We start from the raw sequence: 18,579 nt of genomic DNA on the forward strand, positions 1-18,579 counted from the left end.
TATAGCTGGTAAATTGCGATATTTATTAAGATTTTTTTCATTTACATTGCGCCAAAGTTCCCCTTGCCATTTGCACTGAATGGTACATTCCACTTCGTACCCGGAAGAAGAGTGAAAACATCTCAAACCCGCGCACCGTTTGTTTCAACAAAATTGTTGCAAATAACCTGGTAAAGTATATCAGTTAGCGATGTATATTGAATCGGAATGGACTTTCGTATTTAAGGGATATTTGTGAAGTTCACCAGCGGACCGTCAAATGATAGAACAAGCCAAGATGAAATTTCATGTGTGGCTTATTGCTAACTAGCGGTGCACTCACTGCACCAGAGTGCTGTTAGCACCATGCCAGATGACAGTTTTCGTATGACCACGATGATAAATGCACACGTGTGTTGTGGATGTGGCTCGTAGAATATGGCCAACTCATTGCGCATATATTTTCCCATATGAGTCATGATAGTATGATAGTTATGGACCAGAATAGCCCCGATACCTACCGTTTTCTATAGAGAGAACTTCACGCCGAATTCAATTTAAAAATCTGTCAGTTTAATTGTTTCTTATCGGCAAATGTCCATACCCGGTTGACTATAACGTAAAACCTTTCACGAATCAATAGGGTCTTATGGTAAATTCGGCATGTATATAATTTTCAAGTATAATTTTATTTCAATAGAATCTTAACTTTTGTAATTGGTGTATTGTGGGAATAACCCACTCTAAAAGCAGAAAAAATCTGATATAAAGCGCTAGTTTGTATATTGGGTCTATGCCGAATTAAAGTGTGGCTGCTGCTGATTCGTAAAAATCCTAAATCGTGTTCTACCAGTATGTCCCTCTGTCGATAACCAAGGAAATATCAAACAGACAGATTTTTTGAATGAAATTTCGCTTATCGTCCTCTTAATACAAGAGAGAATGACTTGGTATTGAACATGAAACCACAGCATTATAGTGTGTTTTGAGAATATTGCATTGTTATTTCTCAGGTGAGTGCTACCCCTGGACACAATGTGTAAGGGTTTTGAGTTAATTCAGTTGGTGTATACAGACCTATAGTATTTGATTCTAGACAGAATTTCACTTAAAACGACTGTGATGGAGGTCATCAGTGGCCATATTTGATATCTTTGATCAGCCCTATATCTTATTCTCTTTATTATCCTTCATAGTGATCTTTTAATTTTTGGTGATCATATGAAACGTGAGATTCATGGTCCGCTGCCCTTGTCCTCTTTAACTTTGATGCAGGCGGTACAGTGGAACCCCTTGACCCGAAGCCGGCTCTACCAGGACCCACAGCATGCAGGAGGACTCGAGTCGCGGTGCCAGCTACACAGTGGCCTGCGAGGACTACGTTCATGTGGTGGAGTTCAGCCCTTTCAGCTGCGGTACCTCCGCCTCCCTCCTGGCCTATGCTGGAAACCAGTATGTAGTAGTGGGCACCTGCCTCTTCCAGGTGAGAGACGCAGCTTCAGCAGCCTTGTTTCCCTAAAAGCATTTCCCTTCCTATCTGAATACAAACCTCTGTTCCCATAGGAGGAGGACATGGAGGTAGAGGGAGTTGAATTCACCGTGCTTCGTGCTTTCCATCATGAATTGCGCGTCGATGCTCTCGCCTGGAGCCCCGAGTCCCGGCTGGACAGGATACCCACTATCAGGTACTGCTGTATTCTTATGTCCCTCCATCATGGTACATGGTATGCAGGACATTATGTCGTCATGGTGGCTTCTGTCTGTCTATGTGTGTAGACATTCTTGTGAACACAACAACTCAAGAACAATACAGGGAAACTTCTGACACCATAAGGTCTCCCTATAGCGCAGATGATTTGAGGAGATTTTGGAGCACTTTGCTTGCATAAATTTGCATATGAATGAAGAATCACTGATTTTCTTGCAACTCCTAAATGCTAAAGATACAGAGGTCGTATTAATACCACCCATGTGTTATGTGACGAGTCTGTTGACGTAGAAATGTTTGCTTCTTAATGCATTTATTGGCTTAATTAATGACCTAATTAGCATAACTGGTTATTTTTAGTATATTATGGTGGTTATGGTGGGACATTGGTCAGCTTGAGTGCCTCTTGTTATGTAAGGGGTTATTCTACCATTGTAAATAGGATTAGAAGGTGTCAAGGCGTAATTCACTCCCAAATTAGCAACCTGACATCCACGTCCTTTAACACAACGGGATAATTATTCAATAACATTCTTCTTCCGACCCGAACAAGAGGCAGTTCTAGAGAAAGCGGAGCACCCATGCTGTGTGAGTCTAGTCATCACAGCCTCCCAGTGTCACACTGCAGCTGCCAGGATGTGAGCCAAGTTATTTCAGGTGGCCTTGGACAGGAGGGAAGTAGCCTAACTGTGGGTTGTTAGAAAGCAAGAGTTTCCTGCTAATTGGAACGGTAGATGGGAAGGTCCGCGGTCCCTCCGGAGGTGTTTAGGCTTGCTGTAATTGAAAGGGAAAGGCAGCGATAATTCCTGGCCTTCTGTGGTTAACTCTGCAGGGCCCTCGAGGCGGCCCTGTGACGTGCGCACATGTTATTGCGCTGATGGCTACCCACTCAGGTTCCATCCCTCCCATCGCTTTGCACGTAGCCATGCCTTCCAGGAAAAGTACAATGTTCTCACGGGCGTGCCTGAAGCAGGGGCCTAGAGAGGGGGCGAGAGAGGGGGGGAGGAGGAGGAGAAGGGGCTTGAGCTGGGAGGCTGCCACCATCTACCAGGCCAGCATGTGATGTCCAGTCAGCAGCCTCCCGGATGGAGCCTCTCCTGCGGGCTTCCTCTTCACATCTTTCCAACACCGGCACAGAGAAGCTTTCGAGGAGGAAAACCTACTCACTAGTTGGAGAGGGTCTAACTCATTACCTGTTGTTTCGATGTTAGTTTAGAAACTACTCAAGGTTAAAGGGGAATACCACTTATAAACAACTCTCTCTCTCTAAGCTAGAAACTGTTCAGAGTTGACTTTTCCAGTTTTTTCCTAGTTTGTTCTCTATGGACCGGTGTGATATCACAGGCGAAGGGATAAACTGTTGTCTCTCATTTCTGGCTATGTGCAACAGCGATGAATGTTCACTTATACATACAGAATTGTTCCAGTGCTCCAGTGCAACAAAGCTGAACTTCAGTGGTGTTCCCCTTTTTAATAGTGAGTTTTAGATTGTTTTGCGCAGGATTATTAGAGATCAATCAAGAACATGGTTTTGGCAACAAACTAAAAAAAAATGGAAGAAAGGGCCAAAAATGTGTTCCATGGCTTACTCCAATGTGCAAAGTTAATTTGTCGGGTTAGAAGGCCCATCCTAATATAATCTAATCTACTGCAGCAGTAATACCCCAAAGCACGTTAAGGGTGTTTGTAGTGACATCATGCCAAATCCATCTATGCCTGCGACTGAAAATGTGTGAACTGCTGTCTGTTTATTCTGGTGATATGTGTGTGTTTTTCTTGTCATAAGTGAGTTAGTGTAATTGTGTGAATAATTGCAGGCACTGGTATATACTAGGGCTGATTAGAGGGAAAGTCCTCTGCCTGGCTCTGCACAGGTTTTGAACGGAGAAATGCGTAAATGGCGTGAGGAATCTTGTTTTTCTCCATGTTTATCTTAGCGTGCAATTAGAATCTCCCTGGCAGCGTTTCCACAGATCACTGTCCAAGTTTCTACCACACACACTGACACGCTCGTCCAAACGTGTCAGTCTAGGCAGTTGCAGGCATGCAAGTAGAAAGAGATGTCATCTGTCATTGGGTCGATATAGTCTGACTGTTTTGATGTTCTTTCTTTGTTTATTTTTGTTCTCTCTCTCTCTCTCTTTCTCTTCCTTCCCCTCTCTCTCTCCCCAGATTTTGCACTGCTGCAGCTGACAGAAAGCTGCGCCTGTTGACTTCTGATCTTCAGGATAGGCATGAAGTCAAGGTAGTGGAACATCTGGACCACATTGGCCAGAATTGCTCTTGTCAGTTGGCATCAAACTTTCTCTACTTAGCACTGACATTTGGTACTTAGTGATACAGGAAATGTAGCCGTACAAGCAGAACACTGAGCAGCAGCTAGGGTATTAAGCCTAAGTTTACAATAAAGCAATAGGAAACCAGCACTAAACAGTTTGTTGTTCATGTGCTTTGCTGTTTTTGTTTACACATTGTTTTTGTATGCTGTTGCCTAGGTGATGGAAGGCCACACCAGCTACATTAACCAATTGGTGTTCGAGCCCACAGAGGGGAAACAAATTGCTTCCGTCAGTGATGACCACACTTGCAGGTCCAAGCCATTTTTTTCCTGTGTGTGTGTGTCTTTATGTGTGTGTTCCCCGCTCCTGATTCTGAGTTCTGTTCTCTGTTAATGGTGCAGAAAGTCCTGACTGTGTTTCCACAGTGAAACCTGATGCTAAGCACAACATGCTCCGGTGTGACCGTGCGTAAGCACACAGCCGCTTTGTAGCTTTTCTAGCTAATTGGTTAAATATGGAAATCCAATTAGCCGCAGAGAGATTTTCCTCTCTGTGGGGGCACTCTTAACAAGGTCCCCAAATTTTCCTTTTCAATTAATGGTTGAGGAGGGAAAAAGTGTGTCAGTAGCCAGGGTCACCTCAGGGACACCCCCTCTACACCAGTGGGCTGGTTCTCCAACATACAAACCTGTTTTCCATTTGCACTCTTTTGTACAGACAGCTATACATTAGTAATACAATTTTAAGATTTCCTTAAATGAGTTGCAGTACTTCATTTTAGAGTTGAACCAAAGTAACAGACAGGTGAAGACACTGGGTTCAGTACATCCAGGCTTCTGTGCCAGTCTGGCTTGCTCCAGTGTTTATCTGAAACCTGACAACTGGTTTATTTTTCAAGTATTTTTTGGCATTGAGCACTTGCACAGTGGGTTGCATGGGCCGCTCACTGACTGTCCTATGCTGCTCAACGCTCCGTCCTGCCACAGTGCTCAGACATCGAGTCAGGACAGAGCGCCGGGAGGTGATCGAGGCCGGAGCAGGGGACCAGGCTCTTCCACTCGCATCCACTCTCCTCTTACCCTCCCTCTGCCGCGCGGCCAGAGAAAACAGGAGTGCGCTCCATCTGCTGAAAGATTTAAATTCTGTCATGTTGAGAAAATATGGGACGCAGGAGGAAGACAGAGGCAGAACAAGGGATAGATCAAGTTAACAGGAGAGGACCTTCCAGTCAGCCCACACAAACTGAACCTCTGATATGAGAGGGGGGGAAAGTGGTCTTGCAAAGAGAAAGCGAGGGAAGTGTGGGCACTGCATGCATGTGCACAGCACTCCTTTACATTGTGGTTCTGCTACAGTTTTACTGAGCTCTTTGTCATCACTGTCCCCTCCAGTTATGGGAACTCCACTGCTGCCAACCTAAAGCTATTGCATGTAGTTGCATGACCAAACCTTACTTCCTCTCTGTTGTCAGTCCTGAGGGAAGTTTACATTTGTTTTGTTATATGTCCACTTGGCAAGATTCAATTGTCTGACCAGCTCTTGATTTCATGTCATCAGTATAGATGGTGTGTGTCTGTGGGGGAATATGCCACCTAGAGCCCAGAAAGGGGAACTGCAGGTTTCTGAGGGGATTTGGGGTTGACTGAGTTCGCCGATGAACTCAGGATAACACACACCTGCTACTGCTGCATTATGTATATGGTTTTAAGTATTTTGTCCTGTTCTCAGTGTTAATCCGTTCAGGCCATATATAATCTACAGTGTGTTTTTCTCGCTCCATAATGTTGTGGAGGGGAAACAAATTACAGCGGCTAGATATTTTATCCGTACTGCTAACCTATCTTCTATGCCATAAACCAAGCTTGAATTGTTTTGTTTTTTTTCTTAGGCAGTGCAAGGGGATCCCCGCATTGGCCTGAAGTATGGGGAAACGAGCCAATCCAATAAAAATAACAAATGGCTTTAATAATTATTTCAACAGTCCAAGTATGTGATTTAAAAAAAAATAAAAAAAATTTAAAGATAATGTTATTGTTTTAAAAATAAAATCTCGAACAGGCACGATTAAGATAGACGCTACTGTGGTGGTGGTGGTGGTGGTGGTGAAGGTTGGAGGTTGGAGGTGGGACATCGTGCACCTCAACCTGGACTCTCCCGCGAGGCGCCGGGGTGGGACCGCTGTTCCGACCCCCGCATTTACCCTGCTCTCCACAATAAATCAGATCACACGGCGCTAACGGCATTTCCCGTTCCCCTTCACTTTTGGGAAAGCGCGGACAAACCGTAACGCTCCGGCCCCACTGCTCTCTCACTTAGATAATACAATACAGGACTTCAAATGCCCTCTCTCCTTTCAACTCTGTTGCTCATGGACGCGGACTGTTATTGCTCGATGTAGTGTTATGCAATTACACGGCGCTTTATCAGAGGCGGTCGCCCGTGTTTTCGCGTCTCATGCCTTTCACCTCGTTCGGCAAAGGTTATGTTTTGCTGGGGAGTCGCTGCTCTCCATTTGAAGGGCAGAGCGGTTGACCACAGTTTGGCCGGTGGTGGTGTAGCGTGCAATTGAGCTCTGCTTGGCTAGTGGTCTGAAAGAAGAGGGTTTAGTCGTTGTTTTCCTGGTGTGGTCTGAGGGTTTTTCCTTTTTTTTTTTTTTTTTTTTTTTTTTCTTCTTCAGCCTCACTCATGCTCCACGGTGGAGGCTCTGGCTGAGTTTGCACATAGGCAAAAGGAAAGAAGCCCGGAGAGTTTCGACAGGGCTCTATCTCCTGCAGGGGAGACGAGGCAGGAAAAGTTGAGTGTTTACTGAGGTCTTCATCTGAGACGGGGCATATCCTCCCCTACACCGCACCGCCGAGGACATTAATCTCTCCAACAACACACTTGACATTTAGATGGTCTTTGGAGGTACTTTTTGGGCTTTATTAGATGATGTCTTCTGCATGACCTCATCAGTCAGCGCCTTCCCATGCTTCGCAATCATTTGTTTTATATTCCCAGAAACACTTGCAGCCCCCCCCCCCCCCCCCCCATCCCCACCTTTTGCTTTTGGTTCAGAGGATCGTCGGGGTTGTGTGCGGAGGTATTCGTGTTCAGATGTGGTTAACCATAGATCCTGGTCTCAGAAACCGCAGTCCTCTACATCCAAGTGATTTATTACATCCGTGTGAATGTTTGCACAGTGCTTCTCGGCTGCTTTTGCTATCATAGGTCATATTTAACTGTAGAATTGACCATTATTTTAAGGAAGGAGTGATTAAACTGAAAAACATATTCTTTGATTGGTCATGCCCGGTACATAACCCCCGCGCAAAGCGTGTGTAAGTAGAGCTCTGATTGTTGATTGGCATTCAATGAAACGGTGCTCGCAAGACCCCGTCTATTTCATTTGCATAAAGTAGGATGCCGTTCAACTTTTCTCCGCTGCTCTTCCTCAGCTGACGTGCGTTCTGCTGCCCTCGCTGTACTCCACAGAAAATGAATGGCAGCGGGCCGCCCACAGCGAAACATTTGCTGTAATGTGAGTGGAGCGTAACGCCTGACTCAGGCTAGGGTGATGTTTCCCCACTGCCCTGCTATCATAGCTCACTGTAATGTGAGTCTGGCGTTTTCCCCGTAATAAGAGTCCAGCATAAGCCTGTCTGTCTTCAGAGCTCAGCGCCCAGATCTGAGAAAAGAGCCCTTTTCCCTGGAAGAGGGTGAATATTTTGTACATCACTTGCTCACAACTGGCAGAAGTAAGATAAGTTAAGAACAAACATGAACTTGGATGAAAACGCACCGTCCATCATTGCCCCATCCTGTGCTATAAAACCCCATTAATGGTGTCCTGTATTGAGCCACAAGCTTGGAGAAAAGTTGAGCTAGAATTCCGTGGAAGCATCAGAGACAGAAACAACAACTGAATGTCTTTTAGTAAGCTTTTAACCTTCTGTCTGTCAGCATCAAGATGTCCAAAAGGTAGCAAACACAGTCTGTGTGCTACCTTTTGGACAGTGGACTGTGTAATTATGTTTTTGGTTTAGCACCACTGTTACGACCTGGCTCAAGTGGCCATAATAAAAGGGAAACACACCATGATAAACATTTAACAAAAGAAATATTTATTACACAAATTAAACTGAATGTCACCAACTAAACCAAATTAAACCAATTGAACCAAATTACAAAATGGGTTAAGTAATGAAAGTATGGAGTGTGAACGTCGGTGGTAAAGAAAGAAACAAAGAAACAAAGAAAACACTAGGAAGGTGCATCCTTTCAGATATCAAGATACAAGTATCAAGTCGTCCTCACCCAGAGGGCAACTAGACTTCTGATGCTATTTTTAGAGCTGCACTCCTCAGCATCGTCTTTGTAGTTGATTGAGAGGTTATTAAGTTTGTTTTGGATTTAAAATCAAAAGTGGTTCATATACCAAGTTGGGTCAATCTCTGATTTAACTACTTTGAGTATTGATCACATGTCCTCTCTGCACAAGAGTTTGTCACAATAACCAAGTTGCTTTCACAGATTTTGAGTAAAGAATTCTCACAACAACCTGAACTGAACTACTGCCATGATTCTCATCCACCTGTCTGGTCAATCATGCCTTGTTGCATTGATGTTAATCTCATCCTAATTCCTATGTCTTTACAGGGTTTGGGACCTGGATGGCAATGAAAACACCACTCTCAGACTTCGCTCTCCTGGCATCAGTGTGTGCTGGCACCCAGAGGAGGTCTTTAAGGTATGAGGAGGGGCCATCACAACATTGAGTACATTTACATGCACAGGTTGTTTCAGATACCAGCTCATATCTCGAAGTTGAACTCTGGATACGGTGTTAATATGTAACTTTATATTCAAATCACTAATATCCCTGTATTTATCAATTAACCGAATGCTCCATATAATGCCATAAAGAACTACACAGGCTGCAAAAACCAACATAAATGGGATAAGGTGTTTACAGTACTTTTCTCACTATCTCGGCTAAGTAGCATGTCCTACCTATCATATTCCGGTTTCTAAAATTGAGATATGCCTTTATCCTGGCTACTGTAAACATGATATGGAGTTTACATGTGCCAACACTTGAATGTAATATTTAATTATTTTGAATATGCATGTAAATGCAATGTCATTGTTGCAACTTGTACTGTATGTTGGGTTAACTGACTTCACTGTATTGATGCTAAATATAAACACCCACAGTTAATGGTGGCAGAGAAGAAGGGGACGATTCGTTTCTACGACCTGGTTACCCAGCAGGCCATTCTGTCTCTGGACTGTGGCCAGTCACCACTCATGTCAGCTGACTGGTGCCTCACCAATACCATCAAAGTTGGCGCTGTGGCGGGCAACGACTGGCTCATATGGGACATAACCCGCTCCAGGTGACTGTGGTGTTGGCGCAGCTTGATATATTGATTTGGGTTGATAGTACACAATAGGATGGCTTGCATTAAAGCCTTGTTTTCATCCTCTGCAGTTACCCACAAGAAAAAAGACCAGCCCACATAGACAAAGCACGGTTGTTCAAGTAAGTGCATTGCATGGTTTAAACCATTGGCATTGTGGTTCCTCCAGTTACTTTAAGGACATAAATGAGTATAGTATTGTTGCAGTTGAATGGATGTTGTTGTTGTTCACCTCAGGTGGTCTCGAGCCAATGAAAACCTCTTCTCCACCACCGGATGTCCAGGAAAGATTAGCAGTCAGTTACTCATCCACCATCTTGGTCACCCACAGGTCAGTCAGTTGCCTGTATCACTACTTGGTAGTTTTCTTGTTAATGTTCTCTATAGCTTGAGTCTCATGACATATGCTGATGTCGTTACAGCCAGTGATGATTGGATCGGCCACAGTGGGGGCGGGCCTCAGCTGGCACAGGACACTCCCACTCTGCGTGATTGGCGGCGACAGGAAACTTTCATTTTGGATGACTGAAATGTAGCCATCTTGTACATTCCCATGGTGGATACAAGTTGTAGATATTCAGCACAAGGTCCTCTATTTCTATTCTGGTACACAATAAAATATTTTTGAGAGTATCTGCTCAGTTTGCATGGACTTTGATGGAAATTGGCTGCGTGCTTGCACTTTGTTCTTTTTTATTTTTGAGTGCCCCCTCAGGTCAGATGCAGATAAGCAGCGAGTCGTCTGGTTTCTGTGAAGAGCCTATTTTTCTTTCCTCTGAAGGGTTATATCAGTCGTGTTATGATGTCCTGCCAAGAGAGCTGTAGTTCAAAGGAATCTGTCATCCCAACGGTGCCAACACACCACTTCAACAGTCAACATGATCATCACTCTGCAGGTGCTCTCTCTCCCTGTCTGTCTCTCGCTTTCTCACTATGCCTGACAGATACTGAATTATATAATGCATATATCTTCATAGTTTCTATTCCACCTGCTGTGGAGTACAGAAAACTTATGGGATGGTTAGGATAAGGAAGACTAGGAGGTCTGGCCGCTCTCCAGCTATTGGATAAACCCTGAAGAGAATCGGTCTAAGAAGTGTGATCAGGAAAAGCTTTGGGAAACGTGGGAGTGTGGGGCCATTTCAGGTCAGATCCAACTACATGGCAGTGCAAAGTGAGTGGTTAGTCTCCTAAAAGAGTTGAGGCTGCAGTGAGAGGAAGAGATGCGCATCACCTTACCGTGTGCGTGAATAATTGTCAGTGGTCCACAGACCAAACAAGGAATCATTTGCCAGAAACTCGTAATGCCCTGTGGCAAAACAAGGACTCATTGTACTGTCACGGAATGCCATGTGTTAGAAAACCACCATCTCCATTTCAAGGCAGTTATACACCCACTAAGCTACAGAAGGCACTCATTTAATTAACTTGATCATGAATCATTCTAGGTGACAGCTGATCACTTGTTTCCACAGATGTACTTAATCTTCAAGGGTGCAGCGTTGGATAGATATGCATTCATATCCAGGAGTGTAACAGAGCTGTTTATTGTACTTTATTAATGTATATGTTAGCTGAAACACTAGGTTGTATTGTGCAGTGATGGCTCTGTGCGACAGAACAGGGCAGGTACAGGGCATAGAGACCTCTACTCTTTCAAACCGTTTCGTCAACCCTGTGTATTTCTTGGACAGGACACATAAACCACCATCCACAATCATAACATGCTACCGCTCTCCTGGTCCACTCTTTTTGTTTGAACAAGTCCAATGTGGTCTCCACTCTGCGTTCGCTGTGCTAGGAACAAGTGGTGCTGGAGCAGCTGCATGAAACACAGAGACATCGACGTCGGGGCAAGAAGCTGCCATTTTCATCTGTCCACACACACTGAACATTTTCCAGAGGGTATAAAAACCTATTTTAGAGGGCATTGGAATTGTTAACTGAGACAACACTTTCTCAGAAACATGAGTCATGAATCTCTTGATCAACAGTGTCTTTACAAATCACAATGACTCAAGGACACCATCTGATGGTCAATGAGTAGAATAGCATCGAGATTTAATTCCATCTTATCTGTGAAGTGATTGGCATAATTGCTTCATCATATGATCCATCTTGGAGGGTTTTTCTTTCTTTTCCCCATTTTCTTCTGGGAAACACCTCCTCAGATGTCACTGCCACAGACCTTCATGTTACTTTTGATATAAACTGAATGAAGCCATTGTGCCTCGCAAAACAGTTTGATCTCTTGCGGCGGTGTGTGGTGTGATAACAAACTGTGAAACGGATCAAAGCGAGATCAGACAGTCTTAAACTCTTCACCACTTTCTCCTAATCTCCTCCTCTTCGGCTAATTCTTCTACGGCGCTGCCAACTAAAGCCAGGGCTCAAGGAGAGGAGAGCAAATAAAAATAATGAGGAGAGGAGAAACAAAGAAAGAGATTAGAACTCTTTGAGGCTAGGACTTTGATTTAATCTTGTGGCAGGTTTGTTGTGCAATGCTTTCCCAGAATGAAGTGATTATGTTGATCTTGATGAGGACAAAAAGTCCGTCAAAAAGCACTCCGTCATCACTTGCTGTGTAGTACAATTCATCGATCATCTGCACAGTTGATGCAGTAGACTCACTTTGTGGCAGCTGCATGTTGGTGCCAAAAGTGTTAGAAATCACCGGATTTACTTGCATCTCGTTGCATATCTTCCTTTTATGAGTTCTCAGCCTGAGGACACAATGAACCTCATGACCCTGCTTCCAGCCTGGAGGAGGTATCCAAGCCAAGGTAGGGATGGCCATGACATCAACAAAGGAAACACTTATGGTTGGAGGCAGGATGATACAGCGTTTGGGATTTGCGGCGAGTATGCAAGGCACAAGAATCTAGCTGGATCCCTTACTAGTCATCTTGTTGCCATGGCAACCTGCTTTTGTTTAGGGCTCAGCAGATTTGGATCCTGGCAGCGGTTTCATGGGGATTTGTGGATTTCAGTGTGCTGGATGTAGAATGAGATACTAGAAATTATTAAGTGTTTGACTTCTGGTTGGAGAGCGTGGATGTGTGTGTGCATTTCTGCACACCAGTCAAGCAGTAGATCACTCTTTCCCCCGCTCTCTTTCTCCCTCTCTCCTCCACCCGTGCTCTCTCTCCACACACAATTTTCTCTACTCCGCAAACAGAGAGGCTTGGGTTTCCCTGGGAGGCCGGCGCAGGCTTGATTTACTGTACAGCGGAATTATGGGAAGGGAAGGCCTCCCACACAAGGTGGCCGAGCGGAGGCTTTGCCAGCCACCGTGTTCGTCACGATGCTTTATGAGTCCTGCAGATGGGGGTGATTTGTCTGCTCAAGGCTTCGACGCACATGACTCTGACACGCATTGTCGCCGATATGGAGATCAAGCGCTGGACGCCCCTCAACTGCACAAGGGCCAAATTCTCCACTCATACGGCGAAAAAGAAATAAAGAGAGAGAGAAGACAGAAGAGCATCTGTCAGCAGTGCAGCCTTACTGACCGTGCTGTGGTCTACTGTGAGGTCCCGGTGACCTGGCCCTACCGATGTGCTGGGCCTCAATGCTGGCTCCGGCCTTGACCAGCAGAGGGAACATGATACTTAAATCATTCATAATTAGCTCCTTCCCTTTGCTTAATAACACATGAAGATAAATGGGTTCCAAGAATTTTCCAAATGGAAATAGTTGGTTTGGAATTAGAAGCTAGAAAATGGCCTGCAAGCCCTATATTGTAGTGGTCCAGTCTCTCTCTCTCTCCAGTCTCACTCTCTCTTTCCCTCTCTCTCTCTCGTTCTTCATGGTGGCGAGCATGGCAGAGCAACGCCTCTTTATTCATCACCTCTGCTCTCTTCTTCTCCGTTTCCTTGAAACACAAAAACACTGGATTCTCTCCCTTTCACCTCCTCAGTATTTTTTCTGCAGAATGGCTACATTTTTTTCTTTTTCTGTAACTTTCCATGTTATCTGTCAGTGTCATTCACTCACTTCCCTCACTCATTTTCCTTTTGCAATTATATCCTTTTGAGATCTTCTTGAAAATAAATATGTTTATTTGTTTTTACATTCTTTTCGCATTACATTGTACAATACATTATACATACCACTGAATGGCCCTACGGTACATCATGAACTTCATAATTGTATCTATCTTGTGATTTTCAGTGTTTTTTACATGTCGTTCATCATAGTGGATTTACACGGGCCAAACGTCCAGCTTTGTGCTTGCATGTCTCGGTCTGCCTGACTTCTTCTGCTTATGGCCTTAGCATCAGCCCAGCTTCTCCAAGGCACTGTGAAGGATCTTCAGGTCCTCTCTCATCTGGCTCAGGGCGTTCTGGATCTTACTGGGCTGATCCAAAACCTCCATGCTGCAGGTAAACGGGTCGTAGCGCACCGAGAAGGGACGCTTGATTGTTGCAGAGTACCTCCTGTGGGAGCGGGTGGATTGCTTAGTATACATAAAGATGCCCATGTCATTACGTGTAAGCTAAGGTGTGCATTCATATAACATATAACATTCAGATATCCTCTGTTTGGAAAAAACTCACTTTACAAAAGGATTGGCAGTGCCAGATTAAAACAAATTATAATTTTGAAGGGTAGAAGGCATTTTAAGACCTTGACTGACAAAATAGGAACACTTTTACAGAGGATCCACTAGATTTGTATATCGCTGTTATGTGCAAACCTTGTAACTCCAATTTTGATTTCATGTAACTTCACTTGAGGGATTACATGGTTCTCTATGGGCTGAGAAAATTCTATGAAACCCTTTCAAAACCTCATTGGATAAACTCAAAAATAAATGGTGATCAAGCTTAAAACAAGGCTGTTTTTGTTAGTTCCTGAAAAGATATGAGGTTTTCACCCAACAGCGATGATGTGCTTATCAGTATGTACCTCAGCTTAATCTTGGCATCCTCGAAGCTCTCAGACACAAAGTAAACAGGCTGGTAGGTTTGGTCCTGATAAGGCTGGACTGCAGTCTCCTCCGGGTTGAAGGGCTTGTACTCGGGCTCGTTGGACAGGGCATACTGGAAGACAGGTCAAAGGCTGTCACTATACCAGGTAAGTGGGACATAAAGGAGAACACATACTGTAGCAAAATGTTTCTGCCTGTGTGAAGACAGGAAAGAAACTCACAACAAGCTCTCCGTAGGAGGACAGGAGTCCAGCACCGTAAGCTTTCACTGTTCCATTCTGCTTACAGAGTCCAAACTCCACGGTAAACCAATACAGCTGCGAGGGAGAGGACAACAAGAGAGGAGCAGATGGTCAAAGTCTCTCTGGAGGAGAAGGTGCCGAAACACAATGTGCAGTCATCTACTTTTGTCACTAGATGGCATTAAAGATCCATTATTTGCACCAATTGAGGATAACCTGTTTCCCTTAGATATTTAGATGAGCAAGCAGTTGAAATAGTTATTCTTGAGTTGAAATTGATTTATTTTCCCCCTATTGTGATGTTTTTTACCTTTTAGGCTAATGGACTACATGTGCATGACTGTCTATTTTTTCATTCATTTTCAATGAAGTTTGTAGAAAAAAATATTTATGTCTAATTTTGAGAGTACAAATAAGACTCTTACTGTTGACAGTTTCTCGATGTCTTCATCTGATACTCCAAGCGAGGCAAGTCCAATCTCCTGGAAGCGTTCAAAGTGGTGAGTGTTAAAGTTAATACAACTAGATTACACTATGCTATGCTAAATCAAAGAAGAAGAAAAGACAAACATTGTGCAGTGCAATTACCTGGGAAAACTGGGCAAATTCTTTATCCGCCAGCATGGGAATATGGCCGAGCAGTTCATGACAGCAATCTCTGTTGGAGTAGATTGAGCGGAAAGTGAATGAAAGGCAAAGCTGCTGAATACAAATTGAGATAAGTCCCGAATGTTAGGGTGACTCACGGCTCAGGGGAGTGCATGGGTGCCGAGGAGTGGCGGATGTACTGGGTGCACTGAAACACCCTGAAGGCCAGACTGGCCAGGAAGTCTCTGGCTGACAGCAGGCCGGCTACTGGCCGCAGCTGGAAGCCTGTTTTCTCTGGAGACGGACAGAGAGGGCAGCAGCACTCAAACACACTGAGACGCACTTCAAAGGAAGCATAGGGAATAGAAGCATCAATATGCACTGGTACACTGTGTGATCACATTGGTTTCATGGTCTTTACTTTGCACATACACAAACATACAGAATCATTATGGTTAGTTTGATAAGTCTTTCTCTATCTATGCCTCTGTCTCTCACCCCCTCCCTTCTCTCTCTCTCTATCAGAATAAGAATGGCTTTATTAGCATGACAAGTATAGGCTGCTTGTGTTGCCAAAGCAGTCATGTATATTAATTATAAGTAACAGCAAGTTCATATATGCATACAGGGTTGGATAGTAATGGAATATTTGTAACAACATTACTCTAAATACAAAAATGTAACTATTCAGTTATATTATCTAAATAAAATTAATGTATTCTGATTACAAATACATGTGAAAAGGATTGCTTAGGGGAATATTTGTATTTATTTTTTCATTTAAATAGAGGCAGGTGTTCTACGTCTTTATAAAATATGACAGAAGAAAATTTGGGTTTGCATGCAAACCTGAAATTTCCAGAATTTTTTGTAATTTTTCATGTTTCCTTATCTGTACCTTTATATCTCAAACATGGCAAAGTAATCTGAAAGGAATCAGAATACATTACTGAGTTTTCGTAATCCCTTAGATTATGTTACTGATTACAATTTTGATGATGTAACTAGTAACTGTAGTGGAATGCATTTTTATACCCAACTCTGCATGTGTACAATATTTACAGATATAAAGCAAATATAAAGCAAAATGAATCAAAATTAAGTCAGTCACACACCAAAACAATAAAACAAAACCTCTCATTTACAGGATGTTTTTCCAGCATGATTCTGTTTGAAAGTATTCATCTTTGTTACAATTTTGAACGTTTATTTATATTTTAAAGCTTGTAAGCCTTTGATTGTCATTTTGTCTCTCTCCCTCACCTTTTAGGAAGGCGGACACCTCTCGGAGCTGAGGGATGCTGTCCTCTCCGTAGCCACACTCTCTCTCCAGCTGCTGCAGACCGTCCAGGAACTGCCTGCAGGCCAGGCTGGGGTAGATGCTCCGCAGCCTCTGGTACACCTCCCTCCTTTTGACATGACAACACCACATCGTCACATCCTCATGCCATCTGGTGGCATAATCATGCCCCACCACGCATCCGCATCATCTATAATGTGTAGGACTATGTAGTTCAGTCTCACCATGTGGATACTTCTTCTGCTGTGTACTCCACTCTGGGCAGCGGGTCCCCCCTGCAACAAACGCAGTCCATTCATTCATGAGAAATAATTTGATACGGCATGAAGATGATGGCAGGATTTATTTTGTGTAGTGACTCACTGTTTGTAGTTGAAGGCGAGCTCAGATATGAAAGCCCTTCTTTTTCTGTATTCTGGATCACTGAATCCCTGCAAAAAGAGATGTGTGGCACATAAGTATGTACACTAATTTCCAAAATCTTATATAGTAGCAGAGAATAAAACCATGTTGTTTTTGCAGTAAAAATAAATAAATAATGGAAACACTCACTGGATGCTCCTGGTCCATGTCCGGATCAAATTTTGTTATTAACAGGTTGCATCTGTCCAAGTCTTTTATCTGTCTGGGAAACCAGGGAACTGTGACGATGACACAAGAAAAAAAAAAAAATTAGGATTTTTGTAATAGGCCTTATTACACATTATCCTATGGTAATGGTAATGAAAAGAAGAACAAGCATTCACTGAATGAATGAATGAATGAATGAATGAATGAATATTAGACCTGATAACAACATCACATCATATTACTGTCAATTAAATTTCCTAATATTAACATAAGTCACACTAATTCTAAGTTCAAGTAAGCCTAATAAGTGTAACAGAAGTCTAATAATAAAATGGTGTATTTGCCTTTTTCCTCTGGGATTGTGCGGACGTCGTCGGCCACTCTCTTCAGTGAGTTGATAAAAATGTCCAGGTCGGAGCTGTGCACCTCACACTTCATGAAGAACTCCAGGTCGGTCGTGCTGTTCTTCGACTTCTTCCCGGGTCGACTTTCAATATGCAGAAGTTTAGCTTCAAACGTCTAAAGAGGAAAAAGAATGGGGAGGATGTCAACTCTCTAAAAAAAACAAACCGACATTCATCCTAATCAAAGCTTTCCTGAGATGTTTTTTCTGTATGGGTGTCATTTAGGTATGGCAAGGTGCAGGACTATTACCTGAGCACAGTGGGTTCATATTTGATCTTTAAATTTTTATCATTATAGCCGAAAGATCAGGCAAAATTTGGAAGTAGCCTAATATCCACAAATGGCACCAGGGCAGCATTCAGGACCAATATCCCCTTGAGCAGATAGCCAAATATAATAATATATCCTATATAGCCTATGATAATAATAATAAGCAAGTTCTGGTGTCAGCTGATATAGGACTTTGCCAATACGTGTTTACTGAATTGAGGCTTGATTGATTTTTTTTTTTTTTTTTTTCAATTTTAACATTTTTTTTAAACAAATCTAAACCAGACAGGCATGTTTTGCTCACCTCAAATATTTTCCCAGTTTTGAAGAATCCCGCATTCTTCTCACTGCTGAGGGCGAACAGGATGTTCAGCGTGACTCTGCCGTCCTTCTCCTCAAACACGAAGCCGTCTCCGCACCTCGAGGGCCCCGGCGAGGAGCAGGAGCCACTGCTGCGCTCCTTCCGCGCGTCCTCGATGAGACTCTGCTTCCTACCAGTAAATGGCACATTTTGCACCCCGCTCTCCGTCTTCATTTAGGGTCTCTGTCGGCTGCGCGCTGTCCTCAAGGTGTTGGAAAAACAAAGTGCGTCGGTGGCTGTGCCATCCGCGCGGTGGACAGGTTTAAATACCGTGCCGTCTTGAATTCTTTATGGAAATGAGTTGCGCAGATACGTGCGTCTGATTTTTTAGGGCCCTTTTGCGTCATGATATTGCATTCTGTTTATGGAACAAAAATAGCATGGTGGTAGGAGAAGAAAATAGCCCACTTTAGCAGTGGACACTATAGTCACTACACTAGTAGTCATGGACACTATAGTCGGGATCGAAATTTTGTTGAGTCAGACATGAGTTCGATCAAAACAGGTCATTAATTGGCCTACTTAGGCTATGTTTCATAATC

At 43.5% G+C, this 18,579-nt stretch overlaps 2 protein-coding genes across 2 annotated transcripts; one reads left to right on the forward strand and one right to left on the reverse strand.

Annotated features, from left to right (window-relative positions):
- nup37 (nucleoporin 37) lies at positions 1 to 9,993 on the forward strand. Its single transcript, XM_071528272.1, has 10 exons — positions 1 to 170; positions 1,255 to 1,462; positions 1,543 to 1,664; positions 3,860 to 3,932; positions 4,183 to 4,277; positions 8,605 to 8,695; positions 9,163 to 9,344; positions 9,440 to 9,490; positions 9,606 to 9,699; positions 9,791 to 9,993. Exons 2-10 carry the CDS (start codon positions 1,307 to 1,309, stop codon positions 9,902 to 9,904), a joined length of 978 nt encoding a protein of 325 aa, XP_071384373.1. The 5' UTR covers positions 1 to 170; positions 1,255 to 1,306; the 3' UTR covers positions 9,905 to 9,993.
- Positions 9,994 to 13,647: 3,654 nt separating this feature from the next.
- th2 (tyrosine hydroxylase 2) lies at positions 13,648 to 18,211 on the reverse strand. The gene is made up of 12 exons (XM_071527969.1): positions 17,981 to 18,211; positions 17,346 to 17,520; positions 16,984 to 17,072; positions 16,795 to 16,862; positions 16,656 to 16,706; positions 16,395 to 16,540; positions 15,290 to 15,425; positions 15,132 to 15,201; positions 14,969 to 15,025; positions 14,523 to 14,618; positions 14,280 to 14,413; positions 13,648 to 13,807 (listed from the first exon to the last, which is right to left on the reverse strand). The coding sequence occupies exons 1-12, from the start codon at positions 18,209 to 18,211 to the stop codon at positions 13,648 to 13,650; spliced, it is 1,413 nt and encodes a 470-aa protein (XP_071384070.1).
- Between the last annotated feature and the right edge of the window lie 368 nt (positions 18,212 to 18,579).

The sequence above is a fragment of the Centroberyx affinis genome, unplaced genomic scaffold (genome assembly GCF_046629955.1).
Source record: "Centroberyx affinis isolate AG114_WGS23_722 - 3 ecotype Tasmania unplaced genomic scaffold, CSIRO-AGI_Caff_v1 ptg000120l_1, whole genome shotgun sequence".
NCBI classification, from domain to species: Eukaryota; Metazoa; Chordata; class Actinopteri; order Beryciformes; family Berycidae; genus Centroberyx; species Centroberyx affinis.